We start from the raw sequence: 23,865 nt of genomic DNA, 5'->3' as shown, positions 1-23,865 counted from the left end.
TTCAGACAAGGCTAATTGGCTACCACCAACTTACATGATGTATGGTATTATAGAGTAAACTATTATTTTAAGTTGGTAACAAATTTTATTACCTGTTGGCTGTTACTCAATAATGTGAGAATAATTAATCTTCACAATTAGATGATGATTTCGCCGGCTGGTTCTCGAAGTGGTTGGCGGTTGGCTATAGTGCCTTGGTGATGAAATGTATCAATATTTGTTGGTGTATCTAAAAGAGCCGTAATGACCCGGTATGGAACAATAAAGTTTGGCAATCTTCCTTGATAAACATTAAGGTGGCTAATATGTTTTTGGAATGGCAGGGAGAGACAATGTTACGTACTGAAATTTAGTACGCAACGGAAGAAACCTTTCGAGCAGGCTTGGTAACTCCAAAAGAAAATAATATAACGGAAGAAAATGAAGAACTCTTCAATATAAAAGACTGGAATAACAATATATTTCTCTTCTTCTCCATCTTCATATACAATGGTCTATTTATACTAATCTACTAATACCTATAATAATTAACCTACTAAAATTATACTAACTATACAAGGTAATGATATATTGTGATTTACATAATTTCACTATACTAATTTAGTCACAATATTAACTCTCCCACTAATTAAGTTGTACCATCCTAATTATCATCCTAATTCTAGAAATATAATTAATTCTTCCTAATTAAGCTCCATAATTACAATTAAGGGCGTATCAGACAAATTTGGTAGCAAGTGACATGGCGTTTGGTTGGAGGGATTTTAAATTCCCTTCCCACTTAATTCCCACATAATTCCAAAGGCCATTAAATTCCGTAGTTTGGTTGGAGGGAATTGCAATTCCATGGAATTGCAATTCCCCCATTTTCATAGAATTAAAATCCCAAGTCCCCCCTAGTATTTTAATTCCTGGGAAAAAAAGATAGTGATGAGTCAAAATTACCCCTTCCTTTTTTAACCTAAAATTAATGTCTAACAACAATAATGGACATTTTTGACTTTATACTACTTATTCCCTTTCAATTCCCATGTATACCAAACATTGGAATTGAAATTCCCAGTAATTATATTCCTGTCAACCAAACACTGGAATTTAAATTCCCACTTTATTCCCAGTAATTCAACTCCCATGGAATTACAATTTATTTCCCACATAATTCCCCCCCCCCCCCCCCCCCCCCAACCAAACGGCCTGTGAAGGAATGCATGGATGGATTTTTAATACACTACCAGTTGCTAGCCCAGGTACTATGTGTATTTATGTGGATGCCACGGTTTTTAGTGATGATGATGATGCTTATTTTGGTGTTTTTGTGGTGGATAGTAATAGGGAATTTGTGGCAACTAAAAATGACCCTATCTAGTGTTTAAATGATTCTCACCTGGGCAAAGCTCTTGCGGTAAAGGAAGCTTTATCTTGGATTAAGGAGATGGGTTTTACCAAGATAGTCATTTATTCCGATTGCATGCAGGTTGTGTTCTTCGTGAGTGCTGGGCATTCCAACGACACTTTGAAATAGTGTCTTTTCAGTACGTTCCTAGATCACTGAATAGGTATTCTCATGCTTTGGCAAGAGCTACTCTTCGCAGACCGCTCCTTCTAGTTGGCTGATTTCGTTGTATTGAACACTTACGTTAATGAATGTAATTATTTGGTTTTAAAAAAAAAAAAAAAACTTCACAATTTGTTGGTTAAAATTTAGAAGATAAATTATCATAAAATTGATTGAGAATTATATTAGTGTTATTGAAAAAATTTAGAGAACTGGCAAATTTATGCTGTTATAAACAACATTTTGGATTAACATTTTGAGAAAAGAAACAGGGATTGAAGATGCTTTTAGGACATCCTCATTAGCCAATGTTTTTCACGATTTTATGTGCCACTCAAAAATAAAGAGGAGAAGGAAAAAAAAAGAAAAAAAAAAAGCTAACAACATATAAAAAAGTGAAAAAAAACTACAAACACTCCCCGTAGGCGCGTGCATAGCATGCCTACTGGACATGCTTCTTAGGGTATTGTCAATAGTGTGAAGATTTTGAGGAGATTTTACAAGTGTAATTATGAAAGAGAAAATGAGAGGGGAGAAAAAAAAAAAAGAAACAAAACTAAATTCTGAAAAAAAAAAAAAAAAAAAAAAGAACGCGCCCAGGTGAGCGCGAGAGTTGCGTCTCTCATGCATGAGGCGCAACTCTCCTTCTTCAATGGCGAGACCAATCACTGCGAAAATCTTCATTTTTGCAGGACAAACTCCCCCCTCTCTCTCTTTCATCCCTTTCCTCCATTTCACCCAAAATTTTTTAAAATTTGTGTAAAAATTCCCTTATTGGGGTTGCTCTTACGCTCTAGGCGCAAATTTCTTCAATTGTTTTCTTTTTCTCTCACATAGAAGAATCCACAAAATAAATCAATAATAACAAGAAAAAAAAACCAACAAAATAATAATCACCACATTTATTAAATATCAAACATAATCTTAAATCATGCCATATTAGTTTTTTCAAAAATAAAAAATAAAAAAATCATGCCCTATTAGGGGCCTTTAGAAACTATCAACAAAGGCAACAAATGACTAGTCGTGAAATTGGCATGTTCTTTCAAAAAATAAAAATTATTTAAGCGTACACGTGCCTATAAATGATAGGATGAAAGTCAGAATGTAACGTCATCGTCTTGTCCACATTTATAACATTACTGAGAAACGGATCGGATCTAAGTCCGTGAAGAGAAGCTACGGAGAGTCGGAGACTTTCGCAGGTATTCAAGTTCGCATATTTTTTTCTTTGTTCTATATTATTGTTTGCATGTATCTTTTGGATGCTTTTTGTTTTTTAAGCCTTTATTTATTTACTTTTTTGAACAATTTAGTGTATCCAACATGTTCATCGACATTAGGTTTTGATTTAGATGATTAATTAATTTTAGATTTGCGGTTAATTGGATTTATTTTTCATGTTTACGGATATAATGATTCGATTTTGCATGCATTGATGGATTTGAGCTCGACATGATTGATCTTCTCTGTGACTCTGTGCATTAGAGAGTTGATAGCTGGGATAACCGTGGGATAATTGACCTTGTTGGTGTTTTAATGTCTCGAAAATTTGAGAATTAAGGAAGTGAATTTATGTTGTATTACTTATTTTGGTGTAATTTTATTTGTTGTTTAATGTGTATTCTTGTAAGGGGGTTGCATAATGGATCGAAAACAGAAGATTACATTACTTACCCACACAATTGAGATAATATGAGGAATTTTTGTAGTTAAGGTTCTGTTGATTTTAAGAATAGCAGATTGGTACCAGGGTAAACTAAAGAAAGCAATTCATTTTAAGAATAGCAGATTTCAGTGTACAATGTCTCTTTGTTTATCTAAATTTTAATTTTTGTTGGTCTATTCTATAAAAATAGGATCTTTAAATGTTGCATTTTAATTTTGTAACTTAAAGTTGTACTCTATAATTTTCTCTAAAGGAATAGATTTTTTGTTTTGTTTTTTTTTGTTGGTTGGTTGGTTGTTTCTGGTGTGAACACTTGGACTGTTGTTCTTGGAGCAACTTTAGTTTGGTTCTGTGAGATTTGGTCTGTGTTGAATATCTGGCACTACAACATCCAACTTTGATGTATAATCTTTTACTATGATCCTTCTGATAGTTTATTCCTTTCTCTAAACTTCGAAATGCAGATTGAGCTGTAAGAGGAAAGATGGGGGGTGGTTTTAGAGTTCTCCATCTTGTTCGTCCTTTTCTTTCATTTCTGCCTGAAGTTCAAAGTGCCGACAGGAAAATTCCATTTAGAGAGAAGGTCATATATACTGTGATCTCTCTCTTCATTTTCCTTGTATGTAGTCAGCTCCCGTTGTATGGAATACACTCTACAACTGGTGCAGATCCATTCTATTGGATGCGTGTTATTCTTGCTTCAAATAGGGGTACTGTCATGGAGCTGGGAATCACCCCCATTGTGACTTCTGGACTTGTTATGCAACTCTTAGCTGGGTCAAAAATTATTGAAGTTGACAACAATGTTCGTGAGGATCGTGCACTTCTGTAAGTACCGTTGTGACACTCCAGATGCTCAACAAAATTATATTAACGTCTTGCCCTGTTATCTAGCTTTATTTATGATGACATACCTACTTGAGTCAGATTGGCAAGCTTATCAAAGTTGTTCTTTTGTTTTGTTGATGATGATAATCATTGCCTGTTTTGGTAACAGAAATGGAGCACAGAAGTTATTAGGCATTCTAATAGCTATTGGGGAGGCTGTCGCATATGTTCTCTCTGGGATGTATGGCAGTGTTAGCCAACTTGGTGTCGGCAATGCAATTCTCATTATTATCCAACTCTGCTTTGCTGGCATAATAGTTATTTGCTTGGATGAACTCCTTCAGAAAGGATATGGTTTAGGGTCTGGAATTTCACTCTTCATTGCAACCAACATTTGGTAAGCTGCTATGATACGTGCTTTGCAGATTTACCGCTTTGAATATTTGGTATTAAAAAAAAATTCCCTCTTTGATAGTGAGACAATCATTTGGAAGGCGTTTAGTCCAACTACAATCAACAGTGGACGTGGAGCTGAATTTGAAGGAGCTGTTATAGCTTTGTTCCATTTATTAATTACCCGGACAGATAAGGTCCGTGCACTTCGAGAGGCTTTCTATCGGCAAAACCTACCAAATGTAACAAACTTGCTTGCCACAGTATTGATCTTCCTCATTGTTATCTACTTCCAAGGCTTCCGAGTTGTTTTGCCTGTGAGGTCAAAGAATGCCCGTGGACAACAGGGGTCATATCCAATTAAGCTATTTTACACTTCAAATATGCCAATCATTTTGCAGTCTGCACTTGTATCGAATCTTTACTTTATCTCACAGGTATTATCTCTAGGACACACTGATTCTTATTGACTTCAAGATCCAGATGACGTGATCTAATTGAATTTGCATCTTCACAGTTGCTGTATAGGAAATACAGTGGAAATTTCCTCGTGAACCTGTTGGGGAAATGGAAAGAATCTGAATATTCTGGTCAATCTGTTCCTGTTGGTGGTCTTGCTTATTACATTACAGCACCATCAAGGTAACAGATGATTACTTGGTCTTACTGTTCTGTTGAGGGTCCATATGTCAGTTTAACTATTTATGATTTTCATGAACCTCTATGGAATATAAAATTCATTGTATCCCATGGTACTCACCATGCACTCTTTTTTGCAGTTTGGCAGATATGGCAGCCAATCCTTTTCATGCTTTATTTTATATTGTGTTTATGCTGTCAGCTTGTGCTTTGTTTTCAAAGACCTGGATTGAAGTTTCAGGATCATCAGCCCGGGATGTGGCTAAACAGTTAAAGGTATGATTATTTTGAATTCCATGTTGTTTTCTTATTTTAACAGTCAATATGTTCACTCACGTGTATGGATAGCAGTGTTGCAAAAATCGCGCCTAGACGCCGATTAGGCGCTAGGCGGTCGGCCTCCTAGGCGCCCGCCCGCCTAGGCGCTCTAGGCGGTCCCCAGGGCCTAGCGATTTTTTCAACATTAATGGATAGTGCATCTGTGTATTTAATATGGATAGTGTATTTGTGTATTCAGTATACTCGGGTCTTCATCTCCCTAATATAGATTGCCCATGCATGATTTTCAGGAACAACAAATGGTGATGCCGGGGCACAGGGAATCAAATCTGTACAAGGAACTGAACCGTTATATACCTACTGCGGCGGCTTTTGGTGGTATGTGCATTGGTGCACTGACAGTACTGGCAGATTTCATGGGTGCAATTGGTTCTGGGACGGGGATTCTGTTGGCTGTCACAATCATATACCAGTATTTCGAGACCTTCGAGAAGGAAAGAGCCAGTGAGCTGGGTTTCTTCGGATTCTAAACCCCATTTTGCAGTTGCCCTTGAACCAGTTATCGTTTTTCGTGTGCTGCAAAATTTAGGTTTTGCCCAAACCACCAATTCAGGAATATGTGATAGCTCAGTGTTAGCTTCTGACTAGGAAACTCTGCCCCAATTTGTTTGTTGGATTTGTGTATCCAGATGAGAGATTGAATTTTGCAGCTGCTGACCTTCTGGCAATGGTGATTAAGGTTTCCAAAGACCCCTATGAATTGAATCAGAAGTAGAATTTTTTATGCTTTACTAGCCTAGCCTACCCAACTGAAGTTCTTTTTATAATCTACACAGTAATTTCTGTTGTTTAGTTGAATGAAATAGAGAACTAGTTATTTATGGGTGATATAATACGATGAGAATGGGGATGTTGTTACCTTATTGCCAGATAGTAGATACTATTCATATGAGAGTGCAAACGACAACAATACTATAAACCCCTCTGGTATTTTTCCTAAAAAATTTCCTCTTGATGTGACAAATCTTATTGGTAGTTAAATTTATTTTTTAATTAGTGATGAGGTCAGTTAATTTATTGACATCTAATGTATGAAAACTAGGAGGAAAAAGTTTGAACGAAAAAATAGCATTTTCCTTTTAACAATTCTGTAAAAACATATTTGATAGTCACTATTGGTGAACATTCATATTTCATATTCTTAATAATTTCCTAATTCTAATAATAAGATAGTTGTTAAGCCATTTAAGATCATCAACCATTGTAGTTGTTAGAAGTGTGTGTTTTTCAAAATGTAGTTACAAGTATTGATCATATTTGTAGCATTATATTTTGAAAGGACATATTAATATTGACGCGAAACAAATAATTAATGTGGTATTGGCCAATTGGATATTTCTTTTTCTAAGATTTGTAACAACACAACTACCTTGTGGTCTTGATTCACCAAATTTGAGACAACAATTACCAATTGTTTAACAAGGATTGGCTACATACTTTTTCTCTTTGTTGCTTAATACTATTTGCTGATTTTGACTAATTAAATTATTATTTATGTTTAGACATATTCACTGGAGCAAATCAATGGATTAACTATGACTCTTTAGTCTTTAATACCCCTTGGCATGGTCTAAAGTTGTTCCTTTTTTTTTTTTTTTTTGGTTGAATAGTGTCAATTCTATGCGCTTTAAATTCTTATATTTTCGATTGTTTTTATTTTCCAAGTAGGTTAAAAAATTATGCTTTTTCTCCAAGTATTTGGCTTTACTTAGACACCAAGAGTTACCTTACTACTTTGGGCTCTGTTTCATATAGTTTTGAGTTTAGATTTTGTATTCTGATTCTGATGGTTGACTAACAACTTGTGACTATTTATGACTATTGAAAAGTTTACAATTTAAAAAGGAAGAGATTTAGTGCAACAACTCTTCACCATGAGTAGAGATGTTGATTAGTTTAACTAAACTTTTTTTCTTTTCTAAACATAGATTCAATAAGAAGGTTGCCCCAATAAATGTCATAATTGAGTAATTTCTTGAGCTTAGATGGAGACAAGTTACTATTTCGATTGAGTGTTAGTAAATAATTTTTTTAAATAGAACATAATGTAGAAAACAAAAATGAAAATTAGTCAACAAAAGATTGAGAACAGAAAATTGAAATAAAAAGAGAAATAGTCAAATAGGTAATCGAACATTAGTTGAAAAAAGTTAATTGGCCTCCTAAACTTTTTAAAGGTGCAATGACACTCATCAACAATTTATTTTGATGCAATGAAGCCCAAAAATCAGTTAATGACCTGCTATCACAAGTCATTAGGGTTCTGGTCTCCTTCCGATGAAATTTCAGGCAAAAAAGTGACTGGCAACCGATCCGGTCAAAGAGAAGGAGACCAAACTCGCCTTCTCTACACCACAGTGGGCACCTTCTCACCCGAAGAAGGCAACCTTGGTCTCCTTCTCTGTGACCGGCGAGGCGGTGACCCAGTGGTCGCCTTCTCTACGTAGAAGGTGACTTTCGTCTCATTCTTCGTGACCAGCTAGCGACCATTCGTCGATCACTTTTTTGTTTGAAATTTTATCGGAAGGTGGTCGGAATCCTAATGACATATGATAACATGTCATTAATAGGTTTGTGGACTTTATTACCTCAAATAAATTGTTAATGTGTTTAATTACATATTTAAAAAAAATTAAGAAACTAATTGACTTTTCAATTAAATTCGAGAGTTTATTTGACATTTTTTAAATAAAAAGTAGAGTAAATACCCAAAATGGTCCTTCGACTATAGCTAAATTCACAAATTGGTCCTCGACTTTCAATTTCAACCAATTAAGTCCTTAACTTTGCAATTTTAACACAATTTGGTCCTTTGCCTATTTGACCGTTTGTTGACTGCGCTATTTTAGGATATATATGTAATTTCATGGTCCATCGTCGATTTTTTAAGGTTCCGATTGCATTGCTAGACCGCACTGTTACATTTGAATCCACTGCTGGCGCTGTACCCCATGCCGGAGAGATTATAACTTTGAGAAAATTTCAATTTTAGTCATATGACTATAATGGCTTTGTTAATTTTAGCACATGACTTTCAAAAGTGTCAATTTAGTACCTTGAGTATGTAATTTTTGTCAATTTTGGTCACTCCGACCAAATTACTGGCCAAATCGTCAGAAAAAAAATAATTTTACCAGACTTCAAAAGACGATTTTGCCCCTCAGATTATAGACTAAATGAAGAATTAAGTTTTTTTGGCGAAATTTGACCGGAGTGACCAAAATTGATAAAAATTGCATAGTCAAGGTACTAAATTGACACTTTTGAAAGTCAGGTGCTGAAATTAACAAAGCCCCTATAGTTATATGACCAAAATTGAAATTTTCTCTTATAGCTTTTGATAGATAGATCGCCGAAGTCCATGGAGTGGCTCTTCGAGAAAGCCGTGACTCCAAGCAATGTAGGCAAGCTGAACCGGCTCGGGATCCCCAAGCAGCAAGCGGAGAAGCACTTCCCCCTCTGAAACAACAATGTCATCTCCAAGAGTGTTCTCTTGAACTTTGCACGTGAAACTACATATATATCCTCAAATATCGCGGTCAACAAACGGTCAAATAGATAAAGGATCAAATCGTGTTAAAATTGCAAAGTTAAGAACTTAATTGGTTGAAATTGAAAATCGAGAATCAATTTGTGAATTTAGCTATAGTCGATGGACCATTTTGAATATTTACTCTAAAAAGTATAAATTTCTGAAACTGGGTTTTGCCCCGTAACGGCAGAGGATGATTAGAAACGGCGTGAGGAGGGGACCACGTAAAGACTCCTAGGAATGCGTTTTTGTCCGTTAGATTACTCGACGATCGAGAAGTCTGTGTAAACTGTAACGGATATTAATGCGTCAGTTACTGGTACGCTGATATTAAAATGAATTTATTTTTGATGTATGAATGTGCAATGAATATTGGTCCAGAACGCATCTACCTCGTCCCCATCGCTTTCCGCTTCACACGTGTAAAATCACATTGTTTTGTAGGATCTTCCGCATCTCCATTCCCAGTCCGCCAGTCGCAAAAGAAAAGGCGGTGATACAATACAAACGTGTTTTGTAATTCCCACATCTTTTTTTTTTTTTTTTTTTTTTTTTTTCCTGAAAACCCCACATCTTTAGTTCTTTACTTTAATCTTCTAAGTAGCGTTGACAACGAAGAATTACATACATTTATTTACACGTATATATACACACATATATACACTTATTTATTTATTATAATAATTATTTGGAGGCGGGGCTGGGTATCTCCGTCCCCGTTGTCGTTCCCAACAGAAAATTACATACACTTTCCGTTTTTAGAAAAATTTTCTCATCTCCTTTTTCGTCTGGACGGGAATCGGGATCCCCATCAATGACGGGACAAATTGTCATCCCTACTTGTATCACACTTTTCTTTTCTATTATTATTATTTTAATCTCAACTTGCAGTTCCATAACGACTATTTGAAAATGTCTCGAATGACTTTGACATGCTCGACAAAGAGTGTGTTATCGAAAACTGAATTCGTAAAATTCTGATACGAAAATTATGCTATACTCACTTAACTACTCATTTCAGAATGATAATGTGTTAAATATGTCACTATTAATCTTAACAGAAAATTAAAGTGGAACATTTTCGATATTTAGGAACTAAATTTCGTTAATTCCAAACACAAAAACAAAAAGTTTAAAAACTCATCTTAAAAAAAAAAGTTTAAAAACTCAATAAATGATAATACCGGAATGAATCGTGCTAGGCTCCCTTCCATTTTTCTATGTATATATTTTTTTTGCTGGCATGATGTTGGAATTTTTTTTAATAAAAAATGTTTTGAGTATTCAACTTCTTAATTTTAGTAGGCCCCTTTAGCTTAGTAATATCAAGGATGGATGCTAGGGGATGAAAAATTGAAGGAAACTAAATGTCGCACGACTAGTTCAAGTGGTTACATAATGTCACCAGACTAAATTACTTGTACCAAATTGACAACTCTGTGATTTTACCTTCCTCAGCAATAGTACAGAGTACCTTATATTATTGCAAAGAGTAAAAGTATACATCATTTCATCACATTTTATGTGTTTGGTATTATAAATATTAATTTAATGTATTTACACTTTATTTTTTTGTATAATTGATTTTAATATTAGTGAATAACATTACATTAAAAGTTTATCTAAATTAAAACAAATAGAAATTGTTTAAAAATATATAAAGAAAATAAAGTTAGCTTGACAAAAAATAGTATTAAAAAGGACAATGGGGAACAAAATAGAATGAATGTATGAGACGCATCAATTTCTAATTGATTTTCTTTAAAAAAAAAAAAAATTCTAATTGATTAGTCAAACGTTCATTAATATTATTAAATTGTGATTTAACTCCTGTTGAAATTTAGACTTGCATATTAAAAAGGGAATTTTATTTGCACCACCCTAATTACTATTTACACCACTCTTTGATATGTGTATTATCTTTCATAGGTGGTGTAAATAGAAAATTTCTATTTACACCACCATTATTAAATTTAATCAAACATTATGTTTTTTATTTAAAATATTTATTATTTATTATTTATTTAAAAATTAAAACATAAAAAAAAAAAAAAAAAACAAACAAACAGACAACCCCTCGCCTTTTACATGGGTCGCCTTATTTTTTTTTAATATTTTAATTAATTAAATTTTTAATTAAAAAATTATTAATAGAATATCGTAAATCACGTTTGCCCAGGATAGTGTAAATAGTAATATTTACACCCTTATTGTTATCTACACCACTTATAAATTGTTGAATTTGTTATCATTTTTACAATTCCAATGTGATTTACACTTACTTTTCACTAGTGGGTGCCTGGGTGGTACAAATAACAACACCCTTAAAAAGATAAACGGAAAGAATTTAGGGTGTGGTTGTTTCGCACATGGGAATCGAAATTGTAATGGGTATCAAATATTTGGTAATGGTAATGAATTTTGGTAAAAGTATTTTGCATGTTTAGTAGTATGATGGAATGAGAATGATTAGGTTAAGGATGAATAATGGAATGAAACCCTTATTTTATTAGGGAATGAGTTTTTCAATTGAGGGGTAATCAACATTCATAGTAGTGTTTTAAAATCTTGTCAACTAAACAATAACAATGACTTTGATACCCATTCTGATAGCTAAACATGTCAACCAAACACACCTTTAATACTTCCAAAAATTACAATTTAAAAAAAAAAAATAAAAAATGCATTGTTGGTCTCTTGACTATTATATATGAATCACGTTTGATTCTTGACTATTAAAATATTCTCATTAAGTGCATGACTATGTAATTTGTAGTTCTGTCGTCTAATTTTTCAGCCAACTATTACCGGGAGTGCTCATTCTATAAGAAGCAAATGTAGTGCTCCTTCTGGAATGATCACTTTCGGCAATAGTTGATTGAAAAATTGAACAGTAAAATATGATACAAATTATATAATTATGTATCTAATTAAAAAATATTGAATACTTAATGACCAAATGTGATTCATGTATAATAATCAAAAATTTTTCAAATAAAATAATTAAAAATGTTGGCGAAAATAAACTGGTGATTCCGTGGGATTGATAGAGATGATGGAGCAGACTGTTCAATTTTACGAGTGGAACAGAGAAGTTTTGAAGTAGTTCTGTTAGCCAAGTGGGCCCACACAGTACAAAAGGAGTTGTTATATCATTAACTTAACAACTTATAAATTATGTATTTTTAATATTATAAATGTGAACTTTTAAAATATAAATTTGTGTTTCTAAGTCAAACATATAACAACTGTAAAGAAAATTTATGAATACAATACATTGTTATCATATTTTAATATGTTAATATTGTATAACTACAACATTTGAAAGAACTTGTGAATACAAAATAAGAAAGTCAATTACATATATATATATATTAACATTGTGTATTCGTAAAATTGTAGTATACAAATTGTAAATTTTTAAAAGTAAATTGTGAACATTTTGACTAGAATTCATCTTGTAAGATGAATCCGGCCCCACACAATAACTTGCGGTACAAGAGGATCACAACTTTTGTTGTCGCTGCTTAAAAAAAGAAATAAAAAAATAAAAAATCTCATGGTTGTATCCCAGGTGTTTGTTAAATTGTCTAGGTGAATTGATTCTTGAGATTAACTGTTGAATCAACAGTGAGTATGAACGAGCGCGTCATTTAATGGTCGATTATGAGTATTTAAATTCTTTTATTTATTTATTAATAAATACTAATAAATTTAGATAAAATTTCCTGGTAATTGGTAGCTATTGACTATAGATATTCCGTATTTGATTAGGTCGGCAGCTTCGGAAACCGGATATTCGTGCGCAGGTAATTTACATGCTTTGTTTTCTTCTCTGCTGCATAAATAATAATATTAATATTAGCAATTTGTGGTGGAACATCATTAACGCCATTCAACTTTCGACCGGTCTTTGAGCTTGGCCTTTAGATTATATTAGATTTCTTTTTTCTATCATCTTAGTTACTTACTTTTTGAATCCTTCCCTCAAATTGGATACAACAAAAAAATAAATAAAAGAAATTCCATATAACCTCGATCCTAGAATAAAGGCTCCTGCTTTTCCTTCTTGTTAAGACTTGCCACCATCATTATACTCCTTTCTTGATTCTTTTTTGATACATTAGGTTTTCAGTTCTATACAATTATTGTAACTTGAGTTACGTTGTCAAAACAGCCTCCCAGTCAGTCTCTGTCGTTTTCTTCTTCATTTGTTTTTGTTATAATTTTGGTGCAGATCAGAATATCAGATGGATTCTGTTGACTGCTCGGCGGTGACGCCAAGAAAGAGCAGATGGGGTGGGATTCTGGGCAAGGTTTTCCGCATTCGGAAACCCAAGTCGAATGAGAAGGTGAAGGTTGATGCCGGGAATAATAATGGCGATTTAGTGAAGAGAAGTGAGGATGATGATGATGATGATGATGGGGATGAGAAAATGGCGGTTGAAGCTTTTGTTGCCAAGGTGTTTGCCAGCCTCTCCGCCGTTAAAGCGGCGTATGCGGAGTTGCAGTTTGCCCATTCTCCTTACGACCCGGAGCTGATTCGTGCCGCCGATCAGATGGTGGTGTCGGAGTTGAAGCTCTTGTCGGAGCTCAAACGGTATTTTTCGAAGAAACAGATTGATCGGGATCGGGATGGGGATCGAGGTTCTTCTCCTGGGGTTACTCTGTTGTTGGCGGAAATTAAGGAGCAGAATTGCGTTCTTAGAATGTATGAATCCATGGCGAAGAAGATGGATTCCCAGGTTAAGCTTAAGGGGTCGGAGATTATGTTCTTAAAGGCGAAATTAGAGGAGGCTAATAAAGAGAATAAATTGTTGGAGAAGAGATTGAATTCCACCTCTGAGTTACAGTTACCCCTTCCCGACAACCTTCGACTCTCAACGTTGAATTACAGTCATTTTGTTAGATTTTTCCGGCAGACGGTGAGCTCAATCCGGAGTTTTGTCCGGCAGCTGTGTTGGGAGATGGAATCCGCCGGGTGGGATTTGGACGCGGCGGCCAGTGCAATCCAGCCCGATTCCGCCGCGTTGTTCAAAGTAAAAAACCGCCGATGTTTCGCGTTCGAATCCTACGTTTGTCGGGTGATGTTCGACGGTTTCGACCGCCCAAACTTCAGCCTCTCCGGCGAGGCGTTGCAAGATCCGGAGAAAAGACAGAGGCGATTCGCGGAAGTGAACGCCGTGAAGAAGGCGGCGGACTACCTGGCCCGGAAACCAAAATCGACGTTCGCGAGGTTTTGCGGCAAGAAATACAGGAGGCTGGTTCATCCCGCCATGGAAGAATCGCTGTTCGGCGGCGACTGTGATCATCGGAAAATGGTGAAATCCGGGGAGTTCCCGGCGACGGGGTTCTTCTCTTGTTTCGCGGAGATGGCGAAACGCGTGTGGTTGTTGCATTGCTTGGCTTTTTCTTTCAACCCCGAGGCTTCGATCTTCCAGGTGAGCAAGGGGGCTCGATTCTCCGACGTTTACATGGACAATGCTAACGACGAGCCGGTCTTGTCGTGGGACGGCTCGCCGGAAACACAGCCCAAAGTGGCTTTCACGGTGGTTCCCGGCTTCAGATTAGGTACCACTGTTATTCAATGTCTAGTATTCCTATGCTGATATTTTAGCCCTTTATTTTCTATCAAAATTTGAGCTTAAAATCTTTGATTAAGTGACACTTGTTTAAGTTCGTATCAACCAAAAAGCACCAAATAAGTATATCTAACCACAATATTTAAAATAATCTTGTAATCAAGTGACATTTGTTTAAAATTTTAAGTTCAAATCAACCACAGGAGAGTTTGGTTCAGGTTATATAAAATAACCAATGTTATATTTGCTTGGTAATATAAGATTCTCATGTAACTTTTTCAGGAAATATCAGATAACCTCCCCATTAAGTTTTTAGCTATTAGAAGAGAATGTGAGATACTCTCTAATTTCTTAGATAATCTCACATTCCCTTGCCTTATTATTAATGTTGAGTTTTAGACCTTTTTAAACCAAACACATCAATCTAACATTCTAGGGGCAATATAACATTTCGTGAACCAAACGCCATTAAAAGTAACAAATGAATATATCTAATGGCAATTTTTGGCCAATAATTAGTTTATCAGTCAAATTTGACCCATTTAATCACTATTAGCTGTTTGACTTGTTAAACAACCTAGATGTTTGATTAATTAATTAATTTTTTGTAATATTTTTGTAATATCTTATTACTTCAAAACGCTAAAATTTTAGCATATATCAATTTTAATTTTTAACTAGTCAAACCAACTAATACAACCCATTAATAATTATTTACCAAACACCTCACTATGAACTGATCAAGTAGTACTTGTTTAGTCCTCTAAAATTTTGTTAAGAGGTCAATTTTCGCCTTAGATATACCAACAAAAGCAACCAAAAAAAAAAAAAAAAAAAAAAGATACACCAACAAAAAAAGTACGAGATAAGTCTCTAAGGGGGCCGGCCTTTTGGAAAGGGCTGATCTGGACGCCATTGGCTTTCGTAAATGATTCTTTTTCTTGACAGCAATAGTGCTTTGGGTCTTTGTGTTTTTTGAGAGGGAAAGCGCGTGGATTATTGAGTGGAAATATCCTATTTATTTATTTATTACCTATGAATCTTTTGCATTGTGTTTTCCTGAATCATTCTCAAATTTTGTTGATATTAGACAAGTGGTTGGTGGGATTCTCATTAGCTGTATATTATATTGTATTATATGATTTCTTTGAATAAACCTATATTTTCTTCAATGTCTAAATCAATATTCATGAGTTGTTTAATCTAGTTTTATCTGTCATCAGAGCATGCTTTGCTTCTTCGAGGAACGTAACAAGTGTTAATTGTTATATTGTGGACTAAGATTGTGTGGGCCTTGTCCATTATATATATTTAATTAATATATTATATACTTATTACAATTAACATATTATATATAAAGTAGTAAATAATTAATTTATTATGTATCTGCAGTTAATATATAACATACCCTTAGTTAGTATATTAATTATTCCAAAAAGCTGAACCCCAACCCTAAGTGCCCTCCCCCCCCCCCCCCCCCACACCCCGGCCTGACAGAGCATTTAGGAGGATGTAAATCATGGTGACTCAACCGAACATGAACCATAGAGGCTAGACCGGTGCTCACTGTGCACAAGGAGCCCCCCTCACTTTGAGAGGTTACTCCCACACTGCTGATGAGACTCGATCCCTGGTCATTATTCCAAAGTTTCACCTCTATGACCAGTTGAGCTACCCATACCGTAAACTAGATCCACTGCTGCACCTTGCATTATAGATCCTCTACATAAGACCAAACCATTGGATACAAAAATTTCATGCTGATAACCTGATGCCTTGTAGAGTTTTAGCTATACCTAGACTAAGCTTACTGGCCTGTAGAGGTGGTTACCGCAAATTATGTTGTGCAAATGTGTTCACCATGCGCATGGTGAATACAGGGGTAAATCCATAACTTTTATATTGTAGATTCATTTTATTTTTTTATTTTTTTGTGAAAATGTAGATTCATAATTTTGTTTTTCATTTGTTGTTACAGATATTATGAATCTACAGTACAGAAATTATGAATCTACAGTATAGAAATTATGAATCTACAGTACAAAAATTATGAATCTACATTACAGAAATTATGAATCTACATTACAGAAATTATGAATCTACAGTATAGAAATTATGAATCTACAGTACAGAAATTATGAATCTACAGTATATATGTTATGAATCTACAGTATAGAAATTATGAATCTACAGTTTAGAAATTATGGATTTATCCCGTAAACAACAAATGAAAAACAAAATTATGAATTTATGTTTTCAAAAAAAAAAAAAAATTATGAATCTACAGTATAGAAATTATGGATCTACCCCTGTGTTCACCATGCGCATGGTGAACACGTTTCCACAGCATAACTGTTCGGTGGTTATGAGCCGGTTCAGGACCGAGCCAATCCTAAATTAGTTTGGAAAAAAACTGGGTTTGGCTTCATTGGGCCTAGGTCGGGTCTAGCCCAGATTAGGACCAGCTAGTAAAGGGTTGATTCAGGTCCTATTAAAAAAAAAGTCTGGGGCTTAGCTTGAAATTGGCCCAAGATCGAGTCCTGGCATGACTCAAGCATGGATGTGTTTGAATTAATAAATAAAATGTTTTTAATTTATTTTTAGATAATGCTTCTTTCAATACTAGATCAATAAATCATTTTCTTGAAACATTACATTTACTTGTTAATGGTCAATTATTGCACTCATGTTCTAAATTTATGTGTCCAATAAGGATATCAAACTGATCAAAGTTTGAGTGATTTTGTTGAACCAATTAAAAAATGTACTAAATGACTTAGATACAATAGAAAAAAGAAATTAATTTTAAAATATTGCGCGCACATGGTTTAAAAAAAAAAAGAAAAAAAAAAAGAAAAAAAGAAAAAAGAAAAAAAGACATTTAGTTTAGATATACCTACTTAGTGAAATTTTATATGTAAATTGTTGTATGAAATTGCTCTATATCATGAGGTAATAACTATTTTATATAATAGTAATCAAACCAATGACGCTAACATAATTACAACTATATGAATTTTGATTTCTCTAAATTATTGATGATATATATATATATATATATATATATATATATATATATATATATATGTGTGTGTGTGTGTGTGTGTGTGTGTGTGTGTGTGTGTGTGTGTGTGTGTGTGTGTGTGTGCGCATTATTGAATCAAAAAGTGGAAGTGCCCTCAATTAGATATAATTTTAATTTTTAAATATGATGTTAGTGGGTCAAATTTTATTATTTATTTAAAAACGTATAATTATTTTATATATAAAACAAATAATAATCATCACCCTAGGTCTAGCCCAGGATCGGCCCACGAGAGGCGCGGGCCTAGGCCCAGGACCAACCGGGGTGGGCCCGACATGGGATCGACCCAAGTAATTCAGGGACGATCCCAGTCTGGGCAAATTATGCTGTGGAACCGTATCCACCTTGCAAGGTGGACACGGTTCCAAAACTGTTCATAATTATGAGTATATAGTTCAAAAATTATGAACATATACTTTTATAATTATGAACATAGAGTTGTGAACATAATTATGAACGTATAGTTCTGTAATTATGAATATAGAGATTCAATAATTGCGAATATGAAGTTCAAAAATTATGAATATATAGCTTTATAATTATGAACATATAGTTCAGTAATTATGAATATAGAGTTTTGTAATTGTGAATATAGAGTTTAATAATTATGAATATGAAATTCAAAAATTATGAATTAACTTTATAATTATGAACATATAGTTCAGTAATTATGAACATAGAACTAAGGTGGACACGGTTCCACAGCGTAACGATTGCCAAGTCTGTGCTAGTCTATACTTAGGACCGGTCAAGGCCCGCACCAGTCGTTATATCGTGGACCGTGGTCAAAACGGCGCCGTTTCTTTAAGTAAAGAAATGCCGCACTGTTATTTTTAACGGAGCATTTTTTTGTATGTTAATTACCAACTGACACTATAATATATCTAAACCGACACTGCCTCACGTATTATTTTTATATATTATCAAATGAAACTACAGTTATATTCAAATGATACTGTAGCTGTGGTGAAATGAAACTGCATTGTATATAAAATGAAACTGAAATAACATTTCACATATTTGAGTGCATATTGTACAATGAAGCTGTAATTATTTCAAAATGATCATGTAGTTGTGTTTTAATAAAACTATAGTGTATATAAAATAAATCTAAATAACATTTTCACATATTTGACTCTATAAATATCGAATGAAACTGTAGTTATATCGAAATGAAACTGTTGTTGTGTTGAACCGAAACTGTAGTGTATACAAAATGAAATTGAATAACAGAGTTACTTTTTGCGGAAGGGTGCGGAACGACGATAAACGGATGCCATTTTTTTTTTTCATTAAACAAAACGACGTCGTTTTGATGTGCGGTGCATGATATAATTTGCCGGCCCGGACTTGGCAACCTCTACTTGCTCGGGAATTTTGAGTTTATTCTTAGTTTTGGGCTTACACCGGTCTATTATAGCCCATATAACTTATAACCAATAGTTATGCTGTGCAACCGAATGCACCATGCGCATGGTGCATACGATGCAAAACGACATTGTTTTGACTAAAAACGCGCGTCCCACTTAAAAAAAAAAAAATTTAGGTTTGATTCTCGGCAATAGCATTATTGTGGATATATAGTTATGAATTTCTGGATATATAGTTATGAATTTATAGATATTTAGTTCATTCATTGTGGATATTTAGTTCATTCATTGTAGATATTTACTTCATTCATTCACTGTGGATATATAGTTATGAATTTCTAGATATATAGTTATGAATTTATGGATATTTAGTTCATTCATTGTGGATATTTAGTTCAATCATTGTGGATATTTAGTTCATTCATTGTGGATATTTAGTTCATTCATTCACTGTGGATATATAGTTATGAATTTGTGGATATATAGTTATGAATTTATGGATATATAGTTATTAATTTATGTATATATAAAAATGCTATTGCCGGGAATCGAACCTGATTTCTTCTTTAAGTGGGACACGCGTTTTTTAACCAAAACGACGTCGTTTTGCATCGAATACACCATGCGCATGGTGCATTCGGTTGCACAGCATAATTTGCGACTTGTAACAATGGTATTAATACTGTCCTTATCCCTACAAGTTTATCTCATTTTAAAAAGTGACTTTTACATTACATTATCAAATTTAAAATTCCTTCACTATTTTCTTTAAACAGTCCGAATTTTACATCACATCAAAATAAAACAAAATATAAGTACAAAAGGCTGCCACAATTGTAGTTATTATAGCCTTTTCTTAAGTTTGCAAATTTGCTACTGCAACAAGTTTGCAAACTTTATAGAAAAAATGACGATTTTAGTTTATTAATTGTATCTATATGTAGACTCATTTCATGAATTATTACTATATACATATTTCCCCTTTAATTATGTGTAAAGTTCTAGTTTTAATCTATTATTAACAAATTCTATTAAATTAACATTGCACTTTAAATTCTTAAATTATTGAAGGTCTATTAATCATTTCATAGAGTTTTTTCTTTCTACTTATCTGTTCAATTTATAATCTTCGTCGTAGTGTTCTTCGTAGAATTTTTCGTCGCGGGGTGTTTCGCAAATTTGGAGAGAATGAATCAAATGTTTAGTTAATTAGGGGAAAAGCGAATAGTACAGTTTACTGGTTTAATTAGTTAATTAGGGGAAATCACTAGTTTAGTTAATTAGGGAATCTGATGGTTTATTGGTTTAGGTAATTAGGGATTTGTAAATTAAAAAAATAAATAAATAATGCGAATAGGGAAAATTAACGACTGATGAATAGGTTAAACAACAATACATATAAAATGTCCATTTTATCCTCTAATTTAACACCAACTTAATACTAAATTTAACGTAAAACCATTTTGATTTAAAATTTAATAATCGGAAGACTACTTTGAGTGCAATTAAAAGTTTAGAAATCAATTTTAAAAAATGTCATAATCAGATCACCATTTTAAGAATTAGAATTAACTCTATTCTAAATTTAATATTTTTGTATAAACTACTTTTCCATGTCTTTTATCAGAGTATACATTTCAATTACATGTAATGAAACACGTTGATGTTGACGACATCAGCCTACATAGATAGACTCATATATAATGCAAATAATTAAAGATAGGGAAACAATTCTAACTTAACAAAAATGTGACGTGTCAAACTGGCAATACACAGCTTTTCACACTAATTACCAGTATAATATCAGGACGACTAGCTAGCTAGAATTCCGATCAGCGTGGCCGGCGCCGGTGACATTGGTCGGAGCCGACTGCGAGTCCTCGTCGTCGCCTGAATGATCACCATTTTCACCGTTGCCCTTGTGACTCGGAGAAGAAGGCGGGGTGTTCCCTTTCTGGAGGTCATTCATGATCAAACTAGCATTCACAGAATGTAGGAATCTTCTTCCATTCGCCTCTAAGCTTATTAGCTTTCTTGATTCCAATGGCAATGGATGGTGGCATAATAACAACGTTAAAGCAAGCGAAACCGCCATGAATCGGGACATTATTATGTGTATATACATAGCTAGGGAATTGAAAGACTTTTGTTTGATGGCGAGATGGATCGAAACGGAAGGAGCTTAGCTTTAGATTGGGGAGAAGAGGGAAGATATATATATATATATATATATATATATATATATATATATATATATATATATATATATATATATATATATATATATATATATATATATATATATGCAGGTATTTGCATTGTAAGAGCATCTATATCAATTGGGTATTTTTCCCATTTTCTGTAAGGCCCAACATTTACCTCATCGTTCCGCTATCACATTCAATCACAAAATTTTTTTTTTCACATTAATTTAAAGTTTTTTTCCCTGTTTTTGTGGACCCACCATTTTCTATCCTATATTTTAATTATTTATTTATTTATTTGAATTATAAATTTATAATTATAAAAATTAATTAAAGTAAACATATCCATTTAATAAAAATAATAATTACAAACATTTAAATTAATTTCATTGACGAAAGATTTTGTGGTTCAATAGTACCAAGTTGAACTCCCACATAGGAGATTGTGAATTTGAGCGTCAGTGGAGCTACTGTCTCTTTATGACTGACAAAAACCAATTGTGGGGGGGGGGGGGGGGGGGGGGGGGGAGGGGGAGTTAGAATTAAGCACCACATCAGTAAATAAAACTTTAACATTGTTTTGCGCATTCATTGTTCCAAAAACTGAAAAATATGGACTACTAGGGATGTTCTAAGGGGGAAGTATTGACAGAAAAATCTTAAACATGTGATAAACTACTTGGTGAATTGAGGATAGAGACGTATAGAGTTAGCTAGGTATCACTACTAACTTTGTACTTTATTTAAAATTCAATGAATATGAAGGGTGCGACGATTGAGCCGGCCACCTTACATTGTAAACCTTAATCCAAAATGAATAATATATTATGTGCTTGTATGTAGTTAACAAATTAATTATTTACCCATAAATAAATTGAAGACACATAATAGGTTAACTGCACGCACATAATTTATTAACTGCAAACACATAATACGTAGCATATACAAAGTATATAATTGTAATATAATAGACACATAATTTATTAACTGAAAGTACATTATATGATAATTACGGGCCTGAATGTTGTTTTCTACCAGGATCCGCAATGCAAGGTGGACCATGGTCCATGGTATAACAATTGTGAGATTAAGAGGCCCAACACTACTTCGTACGTTGAGGTGACACCTGAGTGTTCTTAGTTCAAGAAAAGAGGCATAGGTTTAGAATCACTATCATATATATTGTATAAGTGTGAGTGTGAGTGTTAGTTATTATTAATTTTGTAATGCAAAATATTTTGTGCAATGGGTGGTGGAATTGAAGTTGGGTAGGTATGGAAGAACTAATTAATAAGCAGCCGCGGCCAATGCCTATGGAGTCATATATGTTGTACACTGTTGTGCTACTATACAACAGAAGAAAAGAATTTGGTTAGATTGGATATATATATTATATTATCTGCAAGGATCCAAGCTAGAATGGTGTGGTGTACCGTGTACGTACACGCAAAGTTTTCCTTTATGCATAATGCATATATGCATTGCATTATTTCTTCTCATCTCCGCCCCAAATCAGGCTAATGCTTATAGATGTGACAGATACACACACATATAGCACAAAATGATTAGGCGGGGGACTAACTCAAAATTCAAAAACATGTTTTCCGTGATATTTGAACATTCTTAATAGCTATAGATTTTAAGAAATTTTTACAGATGTTATTAGCTATAGATTTTAAGAAATTTTGACAGATGTTATTAGAAAAGGGAAGATGAGGGTGAAGGAAAAAAAAAAAATTTGAAAAGTAAACAAAAAAAAGTTTAATGCGCCCAACAAGCCGGTGCTTCTGCTCTGCTTCACGCACACTAGAGGATTCAATTGTTTTTTTTTTTTTTTTTTTTTTTTTTTGTGAGTGGAGTTCACTTTTCTTTCAAAAACTAAGTTCTCCTGCAAGCACCCAAGTTATTCTCTCTCATCTTCCTCTTTCCTCCACATAAGCAATCCAACTTTCAAAACCCATTCAAAATCTCTCTATTGGGGATGCTCTAAACTTTATTGGGTGAAAGAAGAGTTATTGGTCGTTGGAAGGTGGCCAGGCTACGTACAATATGATCATATCGATGAAGCTTTGTGACTTTTTGTTTGAAGCTGAACGATTGAGGAATAGTCCGTTTGTGCATCTAATCTGTCTATAGAACCAAGATAAGCTATCAATACCCACACAGGCTTAGTTCAATGGTTTAGTGGACAGTATTTGAGGGAAGAGATCAAGGTTCGAACCTTGACAGCAGCAGTGTGAGAATTATGTCCAAAATGGGTAGATTCCTTGTACACACTGGCATTTGACTTTGTCTACTGAACCATATTAATATTAATAAGCTATCAATACTTATTTTAGAGTTGAGGATTCAATATTTTGGGATAAGTGATCCACACTCGGCAATGAGAAAACAATATCTAGGCACGGGTCACGTTATAATTTTGGTCTCTACTATCTTTAATTAATGCTTTGAATTGCAAGCAAAGAGCTGAGTCAGTTTAGGCTGTTTGCATAATCAATCAAGTTTATTCCAAATATTTGGAAAATTTATCAAATTAGTCACCTAAGCTATCGAAATAGTGTTAAACACCTTGTACTCAGATGACATGTAGTGACCTCTCCCATGTGGGAGGTCATATGAGATCGAGCTTCAGTGGAGGCGTTATTGAGTCTTTGTGCTTTAATGCA

General features: G+C 34.0%; 2 protein-coding genes across 3 annotated transcripts; both read left to right on the top strand.

The window, feature by feature from the left end:
- Window positions 1-2,680: 2,680 nt before the first annotated feature.
- Window positions 2,681-6,284, top strand: LOC109150614 (protein transport protein Sec61 subunit alpha-like). Its single transcript, XM_019298572.1, has 7 exons — window positions 2,681-2,760; window positions 3,689-4,052; window positions 4,222-4,449; window positions 4,528-4,882; window positions 4,963-5,087; window positions 5,225-5,360; window positions 5,654-6,284. Exons 2-7 carry the CDS (start codon window positions 3,709-3,711, stop codon window positions 5,891-5,893), a joined length of 1,428 nt encoding a protein of 475 aa, XP_019154117.1. The 5' UTR covers window positions 2,681-2,760; window positions 3,689-3,708; the 3' UTR covers window positions 5,894-6,284.
- A 6,496-nt stretch (window positions 6,285-12,780) lies between these two features.
- LOC109150644 (IRK-interacting protein-like) lies at window positions 12,781-14,676 on the top strand. 2 transcript variants are annotated; one of them, XM_019298628.1, is made up of 2 exons: window positions 12,781-13,031; window positions 13,162-14,676. In XM_019298628.1, exon 2 carries the CDS (start codon window positions 13,206-13,208, stop codon window positions 14,562-14,564), a length of 1,359 nt encoding a protein of 452 aa, XP_019154173.1. In that variant the 5' UTR covers window positions 12,781-13,031; window positions 13,162-13,205; the 3' UTR covers window positions 14,565-14,676. The 2 variants fall into 2 exon arrangements, with proteins under 2 accessions (XP_019154173.1, XP_019154172.1); XM_019298627.1 differs by having other exon boundaries at window positions 12,781-13,037; window positions 13,159-14,676.
- The last annotated feature ends 9,189 nt before the right edge of the window (window positions 14,677-23,865 follow it).

This window comes from Ipomoea nil, unplaced genomic scaffold (assembly GCF_001879475.1).
Source record: "Ipomoea nil cultivar Tokyo-kokei standard unplaced genomic scaffold, Asagao_1.1 scaffold2279, whole genome shotgun sequence".
NCBI classification, from domain to species: Eukaryota; Viridiplantae; Streptophyta; class Magnoliopsida; order Solanales; family Convolvulaceae; genus Ipomoea; species Ipomoea nil.
The sequence above is the reverse complement of the archived record's forward strand: the minus strand, read 5'-3'. Positions and strand labels throughout refer to the sequence as shown.

What these genes read in the sequence shown, in the direction of transcription:
- LOC109150614 (XM_019298572.1), top strand. Translation starts at nt 3,709, where the DNA reads ATGGGGGGTGGTTTTAGAGTTCTCCATCTTGTTCGTCCTTTTCTTTCA. An exon ending in TTCATTGCAACCAACATTTG is followed by an intron (nt 4,450 to 4,527) that starts GTAAGCTGCTAT and finishes CCTCTTTGATAG; the next exon opens with TGAGACAATCATTTGGAAGG. An exon ending in ATCTTTACTTTATCTCACAG is followed by an intron (nt 4,883 to 4,962) that starts GTATTATCTCTA and finishes GCATCTTCACAG; the next exon opens with TTGCTGTATAGGAAATACAG.
- LOC109150644 (XM_019298628.1), top strand. Translation starts at nt 13,206, where the DNA reads ATGGATTCTGTTGACTGCTCGGCGGTGACGCCAAGAAAGAGCAGATGG.